The sequence below is a fragment of the Hirsutella rhossiliensis genome (assembly GCF_020360975.1).
Source record: "Hirsutella rhossiliensis strain HR02 chromosome Unknown scaffold00007, whole genome shotgun sequence".
NCBI classification, from domain to species: Eukaryota; Fungi; Ascomycota; class Sordariomycetes; order Hypocreales; family Ophiocordycipitaceae; genus Hirsutella; species Hirsutella rhossiliensis.
Window position 1 is genome coordinate 1197505 of NW_025408673.1, and position 14460 is coordinate 1211964.

A 14460-nucleotide genomic window follows, 5' to 3' on the forward strand; every position below is an offset into this window, starting at 1 on the left:
GAGGGTCTGGACGGTATCCTCAACTATACGGCGTCAGACGCAGCATATATGGCAAAGGTGCCTTGCGCGAGCAGGCAGTAACGAGCCCAAGTCCAGAAGGGTTTTTTTGGGATGTTCCAGAAGAGGTCAAGGGGGCTACGTCGATAGCCTCGAGTACGACAATAGAGCCAGGTCCAATGACGAAACATCCTCTAGGCGAAGAGATACTTCATCTCTCGGTCCAAGGGCTCCAGAACCTTGTCTTCGACGGCTTTTGAGAAATCAGGGTTGCCAAAGGTCGCGGATGGGTCGATGTAGCATTTGAGACAGTATGTAATGGCCTGGAGGAAGGCCGTGGACAGGCTCCCTTTATCGGCCTCACGTCTCAGCCATCGACCGGCCGTCGTGAGGTCCGTTGCTTCGTTCGCTTCGCCGTCAGGCCCCAAGTCCTCGGGCTGCTGCCGTCTCTCAATAGGAATGCCGAACCGGATCTCGAGCAGCAATATGGCAAGGCTAAGGAGGTTGCGGCGGCTGATTGGCTGGTTGTTGACGGCTCGAGCACCTGTAGCTGTGCTCTCGTAGCCTTGGGTCAGGTATGGGTGCTCGATGTCCGGAGAGTCGTGGCTGTCCTCCTTGATTCGGAGAAACAAGATATCGCGCTTGCTCCATGGATGCTCGAGCCAGGGTGTCTCGCTGAGCTGGAGGAGTGACGAGGCCAGGGTGATGGCCAGTGTGTAGCGGTCTCGGTCAGGGAAGTCGGCACGCTTCATGTCGGTTAGCAAGTCGGAAAGGGTTGTCGTATTGGAGATGAAGGTGCACGGAGTATCGATCAGATACGGTCCTCGCAGCACCTCTGTCGAGTCGAGCCGGAATCCCACTAGCGGATGTGTCGCCCACTCAACAGTGGAGCAGATGTCAGTTACCTCTTGTAGCTGAAGCTGGGGCGTCGCATCCTGAAAAGAGAAGGCAACTCTGTGCTTGCATCCTGAACTGCTTGCGCGTGTCGGTCAGTCCGAGTCTGCTGGGTCGAGCAGTGAGTGTTGTAACACACCTGGCCGAGTGCTCCAAGTTTTCATCGACACGGAATTCGGCATTCACCCAGACAGAGACGGGGATTCTCAGCAGAGATATGCCAAAACAGTCACCTTGGTCGGCTTCCTGTGACACGCCTCTTCGTTTTGTCTGCCGTCGCGGGACCAGCCGCTGTTCCAACAAAATCCCCGCGTAATGTACGGGGTGTGCGGCACACCAGCAGCGTAGCAGTGCCTTGTGAAGCCTCGAGGCGTTCCCCTGAATGCGCAAGAGGGGAGCCACGAACCGTATCTTGACGCGAGAGTCAAACACGTCATCGTGAATCCTGTCTGCCTTCTCCAGGAACTCATAGAGCCTTGTATTGCACCTTTTGAGCCTTTTCAGCAAGCCGGATATCGTTCGTCGGTCCATTACAAGGTTGATTCGCCTCCTAAAGTGGTACCTCTTTTTCAATACTGTTTCGGTCGGGTCAGGCGGGTTGGCAAAGACGATGGCTTGGAGGCCCAGGACGGTAACCTCGAGCCAAGCGTCAGCAAGTGTCTGCGTTCCACTGTTGCAAAGCAAGAGGTTTGACCGACCTTGTCTGCCCCCTCAATGTCCAAGCTTCCAGCTATGGCCATCAATATTTCGGCAATCTCCTGTATGGTGCTCATGCAAGGCTTGTAGGCAATGCCCAGCCGCTGCTCGAGGTCCTCGACCAGATTGGTGCGCCTCCACAGGTCACAACCCGGTTTGTCAATCATCTCGTTGAGTTCGGAGCTTTCCACGCTCTGCTTCAGCAACAGAGAGATGCTCTGCGCAAAGGACGTGTGGCCCATGTAAAGCTCGCGAACAAAAGTGCCCAGCTGCTGCCGCCATTTGAAGAAGACCTTCATTGGCTCGGCGACGTCTTGGTAGTGCTCCAAGGCCGATATCAGGAGCGGCAACACGCCCAGTACTAGGCCCGCTATCTCGGCCATTGGCAGCTTGAGTTACGCTCTAGTCGTGGGGCTTGAACGCTTAGAGGGACCGTGTTTGAGCTTTGATTGTGCCCGAGGAGAGGCAGATGGTCACCCCGCACGGCCCAGTCCGTCAGCATCACCAACTTGCTGCATCGATGGTATATCACGTGCCTTGTTGAGGTCTGAGGCTGACATTATGTTCCAAGAGCAGCGGACGCAGTCCCTCAATACGGAGCACGGCCGTTTTGTCCATCTGAAGGCCCTCTAGGGAAAACCTTGCAAGTTAGATGCCACCAGTGGACCACTACCGCTCTGCGCACGCAGCACCAATGTCACTGACTCGGAAGGGGGAGCTGAGTTGATGAGAATCGATGAGAATCGATGAACGATACACAAGTTTATTCACGATACAATCTATACACGATTACATACCGTGTAGGACAGAGGAGACCGACTATTCTTGTGGTTGTAGAAGCTTTATCACGGCCTCGTGCCCAAACTCAACGGCCCACGATAGCGGCGTCCGGCCGCCCGTATCGCTTATCTTAGGATCGGCGCCCTTGGCTAGCAACAGATGGACGATGGCATCTTGCCCGAGCCGAGCAGCCCACAACAGCGGCGTCCGGCCAGACGTATCTCTTGTCTCAATATTGGCGCCGCTGGCGATCAGCAGACTAACGACGGTCTCGTCCTCGGACTCAACGGCCCACGATAGCGGCGTCCGGCCACTCACATCGCATGTCTCAGTTTTGGTGCCGTTGGCTAGCAGTAGATGGACGACGGCCTTTTGCCCGATGTAAGCAGCCCATGACAGCGGCGTCCGGCCACCGGCATCGCCTGTGTCAATGCTGGCACCGCTGGCGAGAAGCATATCAACGACGGCCTCTTTCCCAGACTCGGCAGCCCATGACAGTGGCGTCCGGCCATTGCTGCCTTTGAAATTCGCATCGTTCTTAAACAGGGCTTCAAACAAGTCCCAAAGGTCAAAGTACGCCGTCAAGTGAAGCCCTCCCATTTGCTCCCTGTCTCTGGTAAAGTCTGATCGACAGAATCTCAAAAGTGCCTGGCTTGAAGCTTCCACTTTCGGCGTATCCTTCAGGAACTCCATGACGACAGGATGGAGCGTGAGCGTCGAAGTCCGGCCAACATGGTGTCCCCATTGGCACGAGGCGTATCCATAAAGCGGGTACAATTGCAGCCGCTCCTTTAGCTCGCTCTCGGTTTCACAGATGCCACTGTGAAAGACATCGAATGAGAGGTATGTAACACAGATCATCGCGATATCGACGTCCGCATCTGGAAACCATAGCTCTCGTGTCTGGTTGAAATACTCTTGCATTGAGGAGTGTCTGAGCCGGACGGTCCCGCGCTCCTTGTCATCTAGTACGAATTCAGTGCAAACAGAGACAATGTCTTCGATTTGTGGAAGGTTATCCTCGTCAAGACCGACATCGCCAGGTTTCACCGCAAGGGCATGTTGTAATTCTGCTGTCTTGAGGCGTCTCTTTGCGCAGGTGATCCATAAAAGCACCTTCATAGCAAGCTGTCTCTGGTCATAGGACTGTCTCGCGATTCGCCCCATTGCGTCCTCGTAAAAATGCCCAACCGTTGCGTAGCCCACCCGCAGAGTCGCCAGATCAGCTTGAAGAGTCTCAATTGTTGCATTTTTCATAAGGGTATCAACAAGAAGCTCTGCACGCAAAAATCTAGTGGAGTCAGCTGGTTTCTCATCAATAAGTAAAGAGGCCCACATACAAGCCGTCCGCAAATCCGACAATTGCGTTCTTGACCTGCTCCTGTAGATCTGGATCACGACGAACACACGGAGGTACGCGGCAATTGATATATGCCTGCAAGTCGTGGCTATCGGCTTTGATCTCTAAACGAATTGCGTTTCTGAATGTATCTGTGATATCCACGATGAAATTTGACGTTGCGAAAAGGTTTGCCCCGGTCTTGTCTTGAAGGTGAAAGATTGCCGAAAGAAGCGTCAAGCTGTCACCATTAAGATATGAGAATTGATCAAGGGCGTCTACCACGATGAAGACTCTCGAATACATGGCAGCCATTGTATGTAGTGATGCCGAGATTTCCCCAATTGTTGGTCGAGTCCTTGTATCTTGACAGTGGTCATACAGTGTTCTTACACTCTGAGACAAAGAAGCTTGACCCTGAATTAGTTGCTTCAGAAGACTTAAGAGTAGGCTGAGAGCACTCTGCTCGCTGATCCGGCAGAAGTTGCAATAAACGTAGGCGATCCCAACAGTGGCGTCTTTTCGCGCCATTGCTGCGAGGTGATCCACAACAATAGACGTCATTATTGTCTTGCCCGCCCCAGGATGGCCGGGACAAAACAGGGTACCTTTTGGTTGGTGAACCCAGGCCTGGAACTCTTTCGACTCGAGTAGCCACTGCCCCGTTCCTTCCTGTCGTCTGTGAATGAGATCCTTCTGTTCACCTGAATAGTCGATGGGTGTTAACCAGTTGGCCACGCGCATCAGCTCTTCTGGGCCTCGACGCGAGTGCTCTTCGGCGTTGTTCGTGGATCCAATTCCAGCAGATACGGGCCCTTTATATGTACCTGCAGAGAAGTCTAGACTGACAGACCCGAGGAAATCGACAGATCGAGCTCTCTGAACACTATTCGAATGGGTCCCTTGGCGCGACTCATCGGCGTTGGTTTCCGTACTCCTTGGTGCGGCGAAGCACGCGAGCTTCTCCATGTGATGGGCCATGTGGTTTGCGAGATCTTTCTGGAATGGTCCTTTGGATAGGCAAAAGGGGCATGTGGTCCTTTCATCCTTGACCGTCGCCTGACCAAGGTCCACGATGCCCTGGATCTGAGCTTTGCCAAGGGTTCGGTGCTCCATCTCGAGGTGGTGCTTTAATGCGCCTTTGGACTTGAAGGGGTAGATATGCTCAAAGCAGCGCCATACTTTGCGGTGCGCTTGTGCTTCGTGGTCCAGCCAAGTCTTGCGACTGGCATACATGGTAAGAGGCTCTTGACAATCGGCATATGTGCACAGGTATGGCTGGAGATCCTGAAGGATGTGCTCTCTGCAGTCAATGCTAGTTAACCAAGTTGCTTTCGATACAAGGCCATACATGTCTCACCTCCAACATTTGCCTTTTGCGTCCCGCACGGGGCACACGACCCAGCAGTACTGGCAAGTGAATTCCGATTGCTTGGGTTGCGTCGAGGGGGGCTGCGGTAGCTCCGCAACGGTGCCGTCGATGCCGTAAGCCGTAGTTGCGTACGATTTTGCAGACTGGTTGTCGAGATTGTCGTCTAGTTTTAGGTCATACGCTGTGCCCTCTGTTCCTGACAGGATTGTGAGACTTGACGCCGCTATTCGTTGACGAAGCAAGTTGCCTTTTTCTGTCTTCCCGAAGATGCTGGCATCCACTGGCAAGGTTTCGGTTTGCTTTGAGCGGGACTGTCCGTCGACCGTCTCTTGTCTGTCTTGCTGGGCCAATTTTCGTGCGTGTTTCCGCCAGTATGCAAAATACCGACGACGGTTGGTGATGGATTCGCTCCAACGTTGGAGGAGATGACAGCCAGGGGCCCCATGTTCTGCTTCAGCACCAGAATGGAGATGCACCGGGTCGACACTAATTAGGTTGGCTTGGTGGACAGCACCATCTTCCTTCGAGATAGAGCGCCGCCATTCTTGCAATGACTCTTGGACATGACAATGATCGAAACTGGAGTAAGAGTTCAGCAAATCAACGCTCGTCGCATCATCAATCTGGACCATCTCCTTGTGGAGCATGGCTTTGATAATTGATTGTGTGCTTGATCTGGCTGTGGGATTTCGGATGTTGAAAGACAGCCTGAACAGATCCGACAGAATTTGAGTCATCTCGGACATGTTCTGGCCCAGTTCTGTCTTTGTATTGAACTGGTCACTGTCGTCTGAGCTGCTGTTGTCGCTGGAGTCTTCCCAGGGGTCGGCGTCTTGGCTGAACGCTTCTTCCAGTGGCGGCCTCAAGCCCCGCGCAACTTCAATGCCTGGACTTATGTGTGAGCAAAGGTCTTGGACCGTCTGTGCCAGGACTTACTTTTGTTGGCTGTGTCCTTTAATTGTTCCAGAAGCTTTAGGACAGTCGTCTGCATGAGCGAAGACTCGCGTAGTCGAAAATCGAGAGATGCTCGACCTTGCTGGAGGGCACCAAGGTTCCCCGCCCAAATCTTGAACCGATCTCGTTGATTTTGGACTGCAATCGGAGGCATGAGTTTCCTGTACTCATCCACCGAAACGTCCAAGGCGGACACGAGGAGATTGAGTGCTGTCATGCAGGCTCTGCTCGCGGCTGCGAGTGGGAAATGCGTGCCATTCTCCATGCTGTCGAGCTGCAGTTGAGCAAAAGACAGTGGCGAGGTTGTATCTTGGGGAAGTGCTAACTGCCAAATAGTAGTACTCTGTACTCTGTATAGGCGTACGCAATCACGGCATGTTTCCTCAAGAGGGGTTGCGAGGGGGCGTTTTTGATTCCGCTGAGGCATTTTCTACCCCGCAGACATTAAAGGAGCAAGTCATTGGACTGCCATGTATTATGAGATGCTAGCCGCATCTTGTGTAACCGTTATCCTGACAGGACGTGACAAGTCCAGAGCCAGTTCGTCTGCCAGGCGTCAGACTGGCAAGGAGGTGGCGCGATGGCGCCGTGGTCCAGGATCGTTTCTTGGCTGGTTGCCATGGCTTGGCCCGCATGCCTGTCGAGATGCAACTGACAGAGACCCGTTAGGGCACTTGACGGGGCAGGAAGAAGTTTGGTGCAAGCGGGAGGCTGTCCTCAGCCGAAAGCATAATGCGCCCGCCGAGTTCGTCGCAAATGTGTGGTCGAAGCTGTTTGGGACGTGCGCCATAGTAGACGTCTGGGTTGCCCGGCGAGGGAACTTTTGGGCAAGGCACTAAGATTCCTCAAGGGTGTCTGACGTCTGTCTTGCCCTGCATTTGAGATGGTCTACTTTCCCTTCAATGATGGGAACTGTTCTTGCCATGACGTATGCTTCCTTTGCAGCGTGCGACTCTGCATCTAGGAACGACTCATACGCACTATCTGAAAGTGAGGGACTATACTGTCTAAGAACTCGCTTGATTTCGTCGAGGTTGCCGGGCGCGGCAGAGCCACGCCACTGGAGTATTGTAAGCTGCCACCAGCACCTCCATGGCATGTTGGGTCCACTGCCAGGTCATCCGCTGGAGTGTTACGTGTCACTTTTGCCTGCACAACCCAGTGGTTTCCTCACAGGTATGTATATCACCATATCTACAGCAGCCGTACAGGAAATCGCTGTCAGCCTTAGCCGCCCATGTTTTAATATAGCAATAGCATGGGGATGCTTGCTTTAGTATAGAAACCTGGTGCGTGTCAAGCCCATATATATCCCTATGCGGTACATTGTGAGATAGATTTCGTGATTGATCAAATGCTCTTCAAAATCACCGTCATACGGTCCCGTGCTCCTTGCTGTTGTCGTTGGTGTCGCCGGCGCCGTCGTCATCCATTTCCTTTCGGCAGGAGATTGGGAGGGAGCCTCGTTTCCGAAGGCCGGGACTAGATTGTCGCGAGCTTATCTGATGCTTTTCATACACGGCCGCCTCTGTCTTGGGCAGCGAGGAGTGCGACATGTGACTTTCGAGATGCAACACCATTGTTGCCCCGCCAACGACCGTCCCCACAGCTGTGGTCAATATTACCTAAGCCAGCTTAACAAGGCATCGACAACGCTTCAACGTTGGTCAAGGCCAACAACGTAACGACTTGCTCGCATTAACGCTTGTGCGGTCTCAGCATGCCATGACATGCGACGAATTTGCCTCTGTCGTGGCATGGCTCGACAAGCTGCCAACCTCATCCCGGGAGACGCCCACCCCTCAGCCCGTTGAGCCCGCCGCCGAGCTGCAGCCAGGCCGCCTCAAGCGACGGGCTGCGCGACTCCTCTCACCACCATTTGAGGCTGGACGCCATCCTCTCGCAGCCATCATTGATGAACCCTCCCGCCGAAGCGCCGTAGGTTGACAGAACATGTCGCCGACGATGAACGCCTCCAGCTACGCCCGCATGCCGCCGCCGTCGCCGCCGCCGCCGACGACGACGACGACGACGACAGCGGCGATGCCAACTCCCGTGATGGCCCGCATCCCGTCGATGACGTCACGCCCCGGCCTGTCCATCATGGCCGACGGCCCATGTCGTTCTCCTCATCCGCTTCTCCGACACGTCGCAACATGGAAGCTTCGAGGGGCACCGGCACCCAGTCCAGTGCATCCTCCCTGAACCGCGGCTCCAAGTCATCGTCGTCCCCAACCAGGAAGCTGGCCGAAATGTCCATCGAAGCTGACGGCTTCACCACCAGGCATCTCGCGCCAGGCGACCCACGCCATCCCCACGCCCTCACTCAGATGGTGGCCAATATCTATCGTTGGTTTAAACACAAGGGCGTCATTGACGCCTCGTTGTTAGGCGACTTCCCGCCAGACCTTCGCTCACGAGTGCTCCTCGACGACGACGCCTTCAGTCCACCGGTCGGCGACTCGGGGAACCTGGGGAGCACTTTGTAGCGCAGCCAAGCAGACGAGGTGCTTGAATACGCGACCGACTGTTTCAACCGCAGTCACAGCGAGATGGGCTGGAGCTTTGACGTCCACCATCGTCTCCTGCAGATGGTTTTCCGGCCCCAAGGCAGAAAACAACGCAGCCTTGTCGACTTTTCGCCCTGGTGCATTGCATGCCACTCTCATGAATCGGCTCGTCTCTAACATGCTCTTTACCAATACTAGTCAGTCAGCCCTTCTGATCAAGGAGTAAGTCAGCACCCCTAGCTTCCGGCACCCCCTACTTCCGGCACCTCCCCACATCACCATCGCGTTGACTACCCACTACATCGTGACCGCGTTTTCTCGTGCATCTCTTATTTAATAATTATAAAATAAATATTATTCGAATTAGCGATGCCTCGTCTTTCTAAATATACCGAAAACCAGCTCTAAGAAGCGCTCGAAGCTATAAATAATAGCATACCTCAGCTCTAAGCTAGTCGTAAGTGGGGTATTCTAAGAATAACCCTTTAGACGCGTCTTAAAGGAGCCCTACCTATAAGGGAGGCAAAAGAGGCATCTTAAAGGCTTAGTCGAGAGCAGGAAAAACACCTCTATAAATAGGTTCTTGCCTAAGCGGCCCTTAGGCTGCCTCTAACGCATTATTAACTTAGGGAATTCGCCGGCCGTATTATCGTGGCTAGTAGAGACCCCCGCCCGCTTAGAAAACACTAGGTTTCGAGCTTTTTAGCCCGAAACCTAGAGATTAGCACGATTAAAGGTAAATCTCTTAATTCTACCCGTATTAACGGCGCCTCTATTAGCGGGATCAAGGAATAGTTCTAATTACTTAAGCTGCCGGCTATATAGGCAATCCTACCGGAATCACGCTTTAATATAGACGAAATAGGCATCCTCGAGGGCCTTAGCTGCAACGGGCTAGTGCTAGGGAGCTTAGAGAAGAAGGAGGCTATTAAGAAGCGGCTTAGATCGCGTTATTAGACTATAATCGTCGAATGCGTCTCTATAACGGGCTAGGCCTTAACCCCCCTTATAATCTTTAAGGGCTAGGACCTCTAATAGTAATAGTTCCCTAACGAACTCGATTTTCTAAAGGATTAGGACTTCGTTACTTCCTTAAAGGGCTAGATAAGCGATTCTATCGCTATTTAATAGCTTAAGTAGGTGTTTATCCCCTAAATAAGGCGCTACCTATAGGGGAACGTTCTCCTTATCGTTAATAGCTACGGGAGCTATTAGACCGACGATTTTATATATAAATGCTTTAAGAATCGTATTTATCTTCTTTTTCTACTAGCATACTCCTCCTACGTCCTCTAACCTCTTAATATCTCGGTTTTCTCGCTAATTAAGGCTGCCTACTAACGTTAACTCGAAAAAATCGTATCTTTCGACGATATAGCGCTAATTAGCAAGGCTACCTTCCTCTAAGCATATTATTAGGCCCGGTAGGCCGGTCTAACCGAAAAGAATATTAAGGGCGGGTAGCGTAGGTTAGGACTATAGCTAGTTAATATAGTAAAGCCCTTACTAAGCCGGTTCGTCTTACTATAGCCGTTAACGCCGTTAACGCCGTTAAAAAGAAAGAATTCTAGTACCCTAGCTATTTACAATGCCCTTAAAACGCCTAAACGATTATAAGAAGTCTATCGCCTTATTATAGGGCTAGAAAACCGCGGTTAAGTTAACCGTACGATCCGACTACTCTTTAGCAAGGTTAGCCGCAGCCTTAATAAGCAAAATTGGCAGCTTATAGCCTCCTAACTTCGAATATAGCAGCTAGAGTATTAATTACATCGTCTACGGCCTTAAAAATAGAAAAAGGTCCCTTAGGACCCTAATAGGCGGTTCGTATAGATTGAATAAGTTATAAAGACGAAGAAATAGCTCGAGCGCACGCTTGAGCCGGCTGCCGCCGCTATAGCCAATCAGAACGCAGGATTTGAAGCTCTTTGCAATAGCTGGCAGCTAGAGTAGCTAGAAACACTAAATTTAATTATCGTGATATTAAAATGCGGCTTCAATTGCGTTTGGAATGTGCCTGCCTTGGTGCTGCGAAGGGTGCCGGAAGTGGGGGGTGCCGGAAGCTAGGGGTTATCTCCCTGCTACAGCCACCGGCCAACTCGTCGATTTCTGCGTCCATCTGAACCCCGAGGCCGAATCTGATGCCACCGAAGCCGACGACCACGTCGAAGCGATCCGACAGCTGCAGCTGAATCTCCCTATGCGGTCCGTTAACCACACGTCGTACCTCCCCGTCGCCAGCCGCCCCATCTCGCTGTCTATCGAGACCAAGCGTACCGGGAAGGACTCGGATGAGGCTACGCTGCAGATCGGGACCTGGCATCTTACTCAATGGCGCATGCTGAGAAGCTTGCTGACCAGGGCTGGCGGCGCAGACCACGCCCAGGCGGCGTTGGGTGAGCTCGGCGTGCTTCCGGCCATGATCGTGCAGGGGCACAAATGGAGCTTTGCAGCGACGACCCTAGAGGGCTCAAAGACGGTTTGTCTCCACAGCCATATTTCCGTTTAATTGCGTGCTGCGCCTGCATTCAGACCGCAGCTGACACTTGCATCGTTCGTCGACAGATTTTCTGGTCCATGATGTACGTTGGGCCTACAGACTCTCTCGCCGGCATCTATGCCATTGCCACGACGCTCGGGTACCTGAAGCGATGGTCTGCTGATACCTTCTGGACATGGTATTAAAGAAACGTTTTTTTAATTGTCTAAGCCCAAGGTGGTTAAAGCTGGTTATGGCCAACGGCACGGCGTATCTACAAGGAATGCAGCCAAACGGCCAGCAGTGGTGAATTGTCAGGAGTACGAGATGCTCCCATGTTTCCGGGCGGTATTGGTATTTGGAACAGTTAGCCCCCTTGTATAGTCTCTGTCTCCTCGCGTCTCTTGCTCCTTACATGTGGAGCGATTTCAAGAAGGCTTACTCCCATGCCCGCCGGCGCGCCTCAGGCTCTTTGTCAAGAGTTCTCATCTGTTACGGCGGAAAAGACTGCTATCGGTATCTTTGGGAGTCCAAGTCTCCTATAGGGTTTGGATACGACCGAGCAGAAACTCGAGTTGCCGATACGCCGCGGCCGGCACATATTGTGACATTGCTGATGAGCTGTTAGCCGTTATCGCAACACAGTCTGCGCAGAAAGGCAACGATACGACCCCCAGACTTACCGTGGCCACCGAAAGAGACTGATGTAAAGGTGAGTCCCCGTTCTGTGTGAGCGGTTCCTTGAAGGCCAGCCCCACTGCCGACGGCCGGCAGAGTCGGATCCTCTTGGTTTAACAACTCCGATAATCGATACTCGTCCGGGACAATAAACGGCTCAGTTGGTCGTCTCTGAAACCCCCGTGCTCCGTTCCACGTCATGTTCTGTATGGTAGTCAGAGTGCCGTTGACGAGCAGTAGATAGTCCAGCAAGCCGTGGGTTATCATGGTGTTGTTGGTCCTCTCGATAACGCTCCTAAGCGGACCCCACGAACTTGGCATGGGACCCAAAGCATCTTTGCCAGGATTGCCTTGCCAAGTGAAACCCCCGTGAGGTTTGTATTCCGTCGTTGGCACGTTGAGTATTTTCTGCACGTCGGGACGATTGAAGTAATTGTCCGAGCCGTCCTGCATGACATCCCAAAGCTTGGGGCAAGAATCCGTCAAGTGGTAGACGTTAAAGCAGGGATTGACCTGGAACGCGGCTGTCAATATATTGCTCCAGATGTTACAGCCCGGCCGCCCATGGTCTGGCACTGCCGGGAAGCTATCCTGCGGTGGATATGTCAGAGCCTCGAATAAAAACTTGCTGTAGCCGCATTCATCGGCTCTCGCATTGAAGCTGGAGACGAGTGTTTCGTCGAGTCCAAACACGCTGCGATAATGGTTCAAGGCGGCCACTGCTGGAGCTGTGAGACTACGTTAGCTTCGGGGCATCAGTCTGCAGGGAGGCGGCCCAGAGTACACCGGGCGACGGCTTACCCTGTTGCAACACATCGTACCCGTTGATGAGTGAGTTGATAATCTGAATCCCTTTGACTTGCAAGTAAGCGATGTCATTGCGGTCAAGCATTCGCGAGGCGATGTACGGAATCATATGACCGGCGTAGCTCTCGCCCGTGATGAACACTTTGCGTCTTAGATCAAATGTTTGCACAAAGTTCTCGAACCAGGTAACAAACTGCTCCGCGATATCATCAACGTCCTTGACGGCTCCCGGGCCCGGGGAGAAGCCGGTCCCCACGGGCTGATCCATATAGACAACGTTGGTCAAGTTGGTCCACGAATAGGGGTTTCGCACGGGCCTGCGAGTCCCTGGCTGCCAGAGAAAGGGCCCATTCCCTTGAAGCATGCCGAGCATGCCGCTGTCTCCTGGCCCTCCATTCAGCCAAATTGTAATCTATTGAGCCAGTTAGCGACCACGAGCCCAGCTCAGCGCGGGACGAGTATGTCTGCCAGAACGACATCGACGTCAGCATTGGGGTTGCTCATACCTCTTCCGAGGCCTCGGGGTTTTCGCTCGGGAAGAACCAAAAGAACAGACTGGAAGTGGTTGAGTTTGAGATTGGCAAAAGACCGGCGAAAGATTCGCCAATGTCGAAGTCGACTTCGGGAATAGCGCTACCGTTGACGAGAAACTCTGCATCGGAGACTATGTCAGTGCGCTCCCGGCAAGACATGTGGCTTGCACCTCTCTCACGCTGTGTCTTGGCGCTCAAATACCGACGGGCCACATTGGTGCGACCCGGCGACAATGGGCCTTCTGGAACATCCACGGAAACAGCCGCCCCGTAGCCAACAAGGACAACCAGTGTGAGGAACACGGTGCGTAACATTGTGTCGGCGCAAAAGGAAAGCCTGCAAAGAAATCGTTCGAATCGTCTTTAGTGCGACGTTCAACTTGAACAACAATACAGCGAGGTGCATCGTTTATGTATACTCTGGTGACCCAGTATAAGCGGTAGTTCCCAACGTGCGACCTATATTTGATGCGTTTTAACCTCAACAGATTGGAGAATACGAGTTTTTGTTATTATTTAATGCCAAGTATAAGCCCTGCAGCATGGAGTGTTCGGTAACAGCTATATCTCATTCACAATTACCCTATAGGCCAAATTAGTTCGCAATGCCTTTTTAGACACCACTTGTTACATAAGTAACGCACAGAGTGGCAGTGTCGAGAGCGAGGGCTACCGTAAGGGAATGCAAATATTTTGGCCGGAGAGATCACCCAGACCCAACACTAGAGCCTACAGATATGCCAGTCTAATGAGTAGGAATTCCTCGTGGGCTTAACACCGTAGGGTGCGCCTACTAGTGACGGGAGCAGACGAGTGCATTAGGCTCACCTGTGAGCCATCAATCTATTTGATGATCCACCCGTGTCAGGCTTACTTTGCTCACTGGCGCTCTAAGCTAGCCAATCCTGATTGCCCTCGTTTCGACCATTGTCCCGAGCCGCCCGCACCATGTGCAGGATGTCGCCAGCTCCCTGCGGCCCGTTGGCCATGGTCGTGATATTGAGAGGTAGCCTAGAGCCTGCCTCATGGTATGCTCTTCTCAAGGGTCCAGAGCCACTGTCAGGCCGCGAATTCAGCCCTCTTTATAGTCAGATGCGGGCCGTTACTAGTCCCCCCGTTGGTGGGTATAGCCTGCCGTACGCCGCCCAGGACTGTCTAGGGCTGATTGGATAATAGGCCCAGCTGAAGTCTTGCATACTGCCTGGCACCAACACGCATATGCATAGAACTTGGTGCTTCAGAGCACATCACATATGCCGGGTGGCGGACTGCCCGCGGTGAGGCTCCTGAAGATTTCTCGGCCGTTCTTGGGAGAACCTGGCTGGGCGTTGCCCCCCGGGACATGTCCGCACGCTTCGCAGCCGCGTCTGTCACCATCTTCTGGGACGTTGAATTCTCGTGTAACGCTCAGATCTAGTTCA

At 53.0% G+C, this 14460-nt stretch overlaps 5 protein-coding genes across 5 annotated transcripts; 2 read left to right on the forward strand and 3 right to left on the reverse strand.

Moving 5' to 3' along the window:
- Positions 1-191: 191 nt before the first annotated feature.
- Positions 192-1886, reverse strand: HRG_06855 (uncharacterized protein; the record flags this gene model as incomplete). The annotated part of the gene is made up of 4 exons (XM_044865326.1): positions 192-856; positions 903-1000; positions 1298-1527; positions 1590-1886. 4 exons carry the CDS (start codon positions 1884-1886, stop codon positions 192-194), a joined length of 1290 nt encoding a protein of 429 aa, XP_044719288.1.
- A 520-nt stretch (positions 1887-2406) lies between these two features.
- Positions 2407-6069, reverse strand: HRG_06856 (ankyrin repeats (3 copies) domain-containing protein; the record flags this gene model as incomplete). Its single annotated transcript, XM_044865327.1, has 8 exons — positions 2407-3270; positions 3340-3658; positions 3708-3756; positions 4315-4545; positions 4642-5009; positions 5067-5274; positions 5659-5964; positions 6015-6069. The coding sequence occupies 8 exons, from the start codon at positions 6067-6069 to the stop codon at positions 2407-2409; spliced, it is 2400 nt and encodes a 799-aa protein (XP_044719289.1).
- Positions 6070-8188: 2119 nt separating this feature from the next.
- On the forward strand, positions 8189-8521 carry HRG_06857 (uncharacterized protein; the record flags this gene model as incomplete). The annotated part of the gene is made up of 1 exon (XM_044865328.1): positions 8189-8521. One exon carries the CDS (start codon positions 8189-8191, stop codon positions 8519-8521), a length of 333 nt encoding a protein of 110 aa, XP_044719290.1.
- Positions 8522-10742: 2221 nt separating this feature from the next.
- HRG_06858 (uncharacterized protein) lies at positions 10743-11227 on the forward strand (the record flags this gene model as incomplete). Its single annotated transcript, XM_044865329.1, has 2 exons — positions 10743-11021; positions 11108-11227. The coding sequence occupies 2 exons, from the start codon at positions 10743-10745 to the stop codon at positions 11225-11227; spliced, it is 399 nt and encodes a 132-aa protein (XP_044719291.1).
- A 333-nt stretch (positions 11228-11560) lies between these two features.
- On the reverse strand, positions 11561-13354 carry HRG_06859 (serine carboxypeptidase domain-containing protein; the record flags this gene model as incomplete). Its single annotated transcript, XM_044865330.1, has 6 exons — positions 11561-11634; positions 11705-11778; positions 11836-12427; positions 12501-12918; positions 13013-13158; positions 13219-13354. 6 exons carry the CDS (start codon positions 13352-13354, stop codon positions 11561-11563), a joined length of 1440 nt encoding a protein of 479 aa, XP_044719292.1.
- Positions 13355-14460: the final 1106 nt, after the last annotated feature.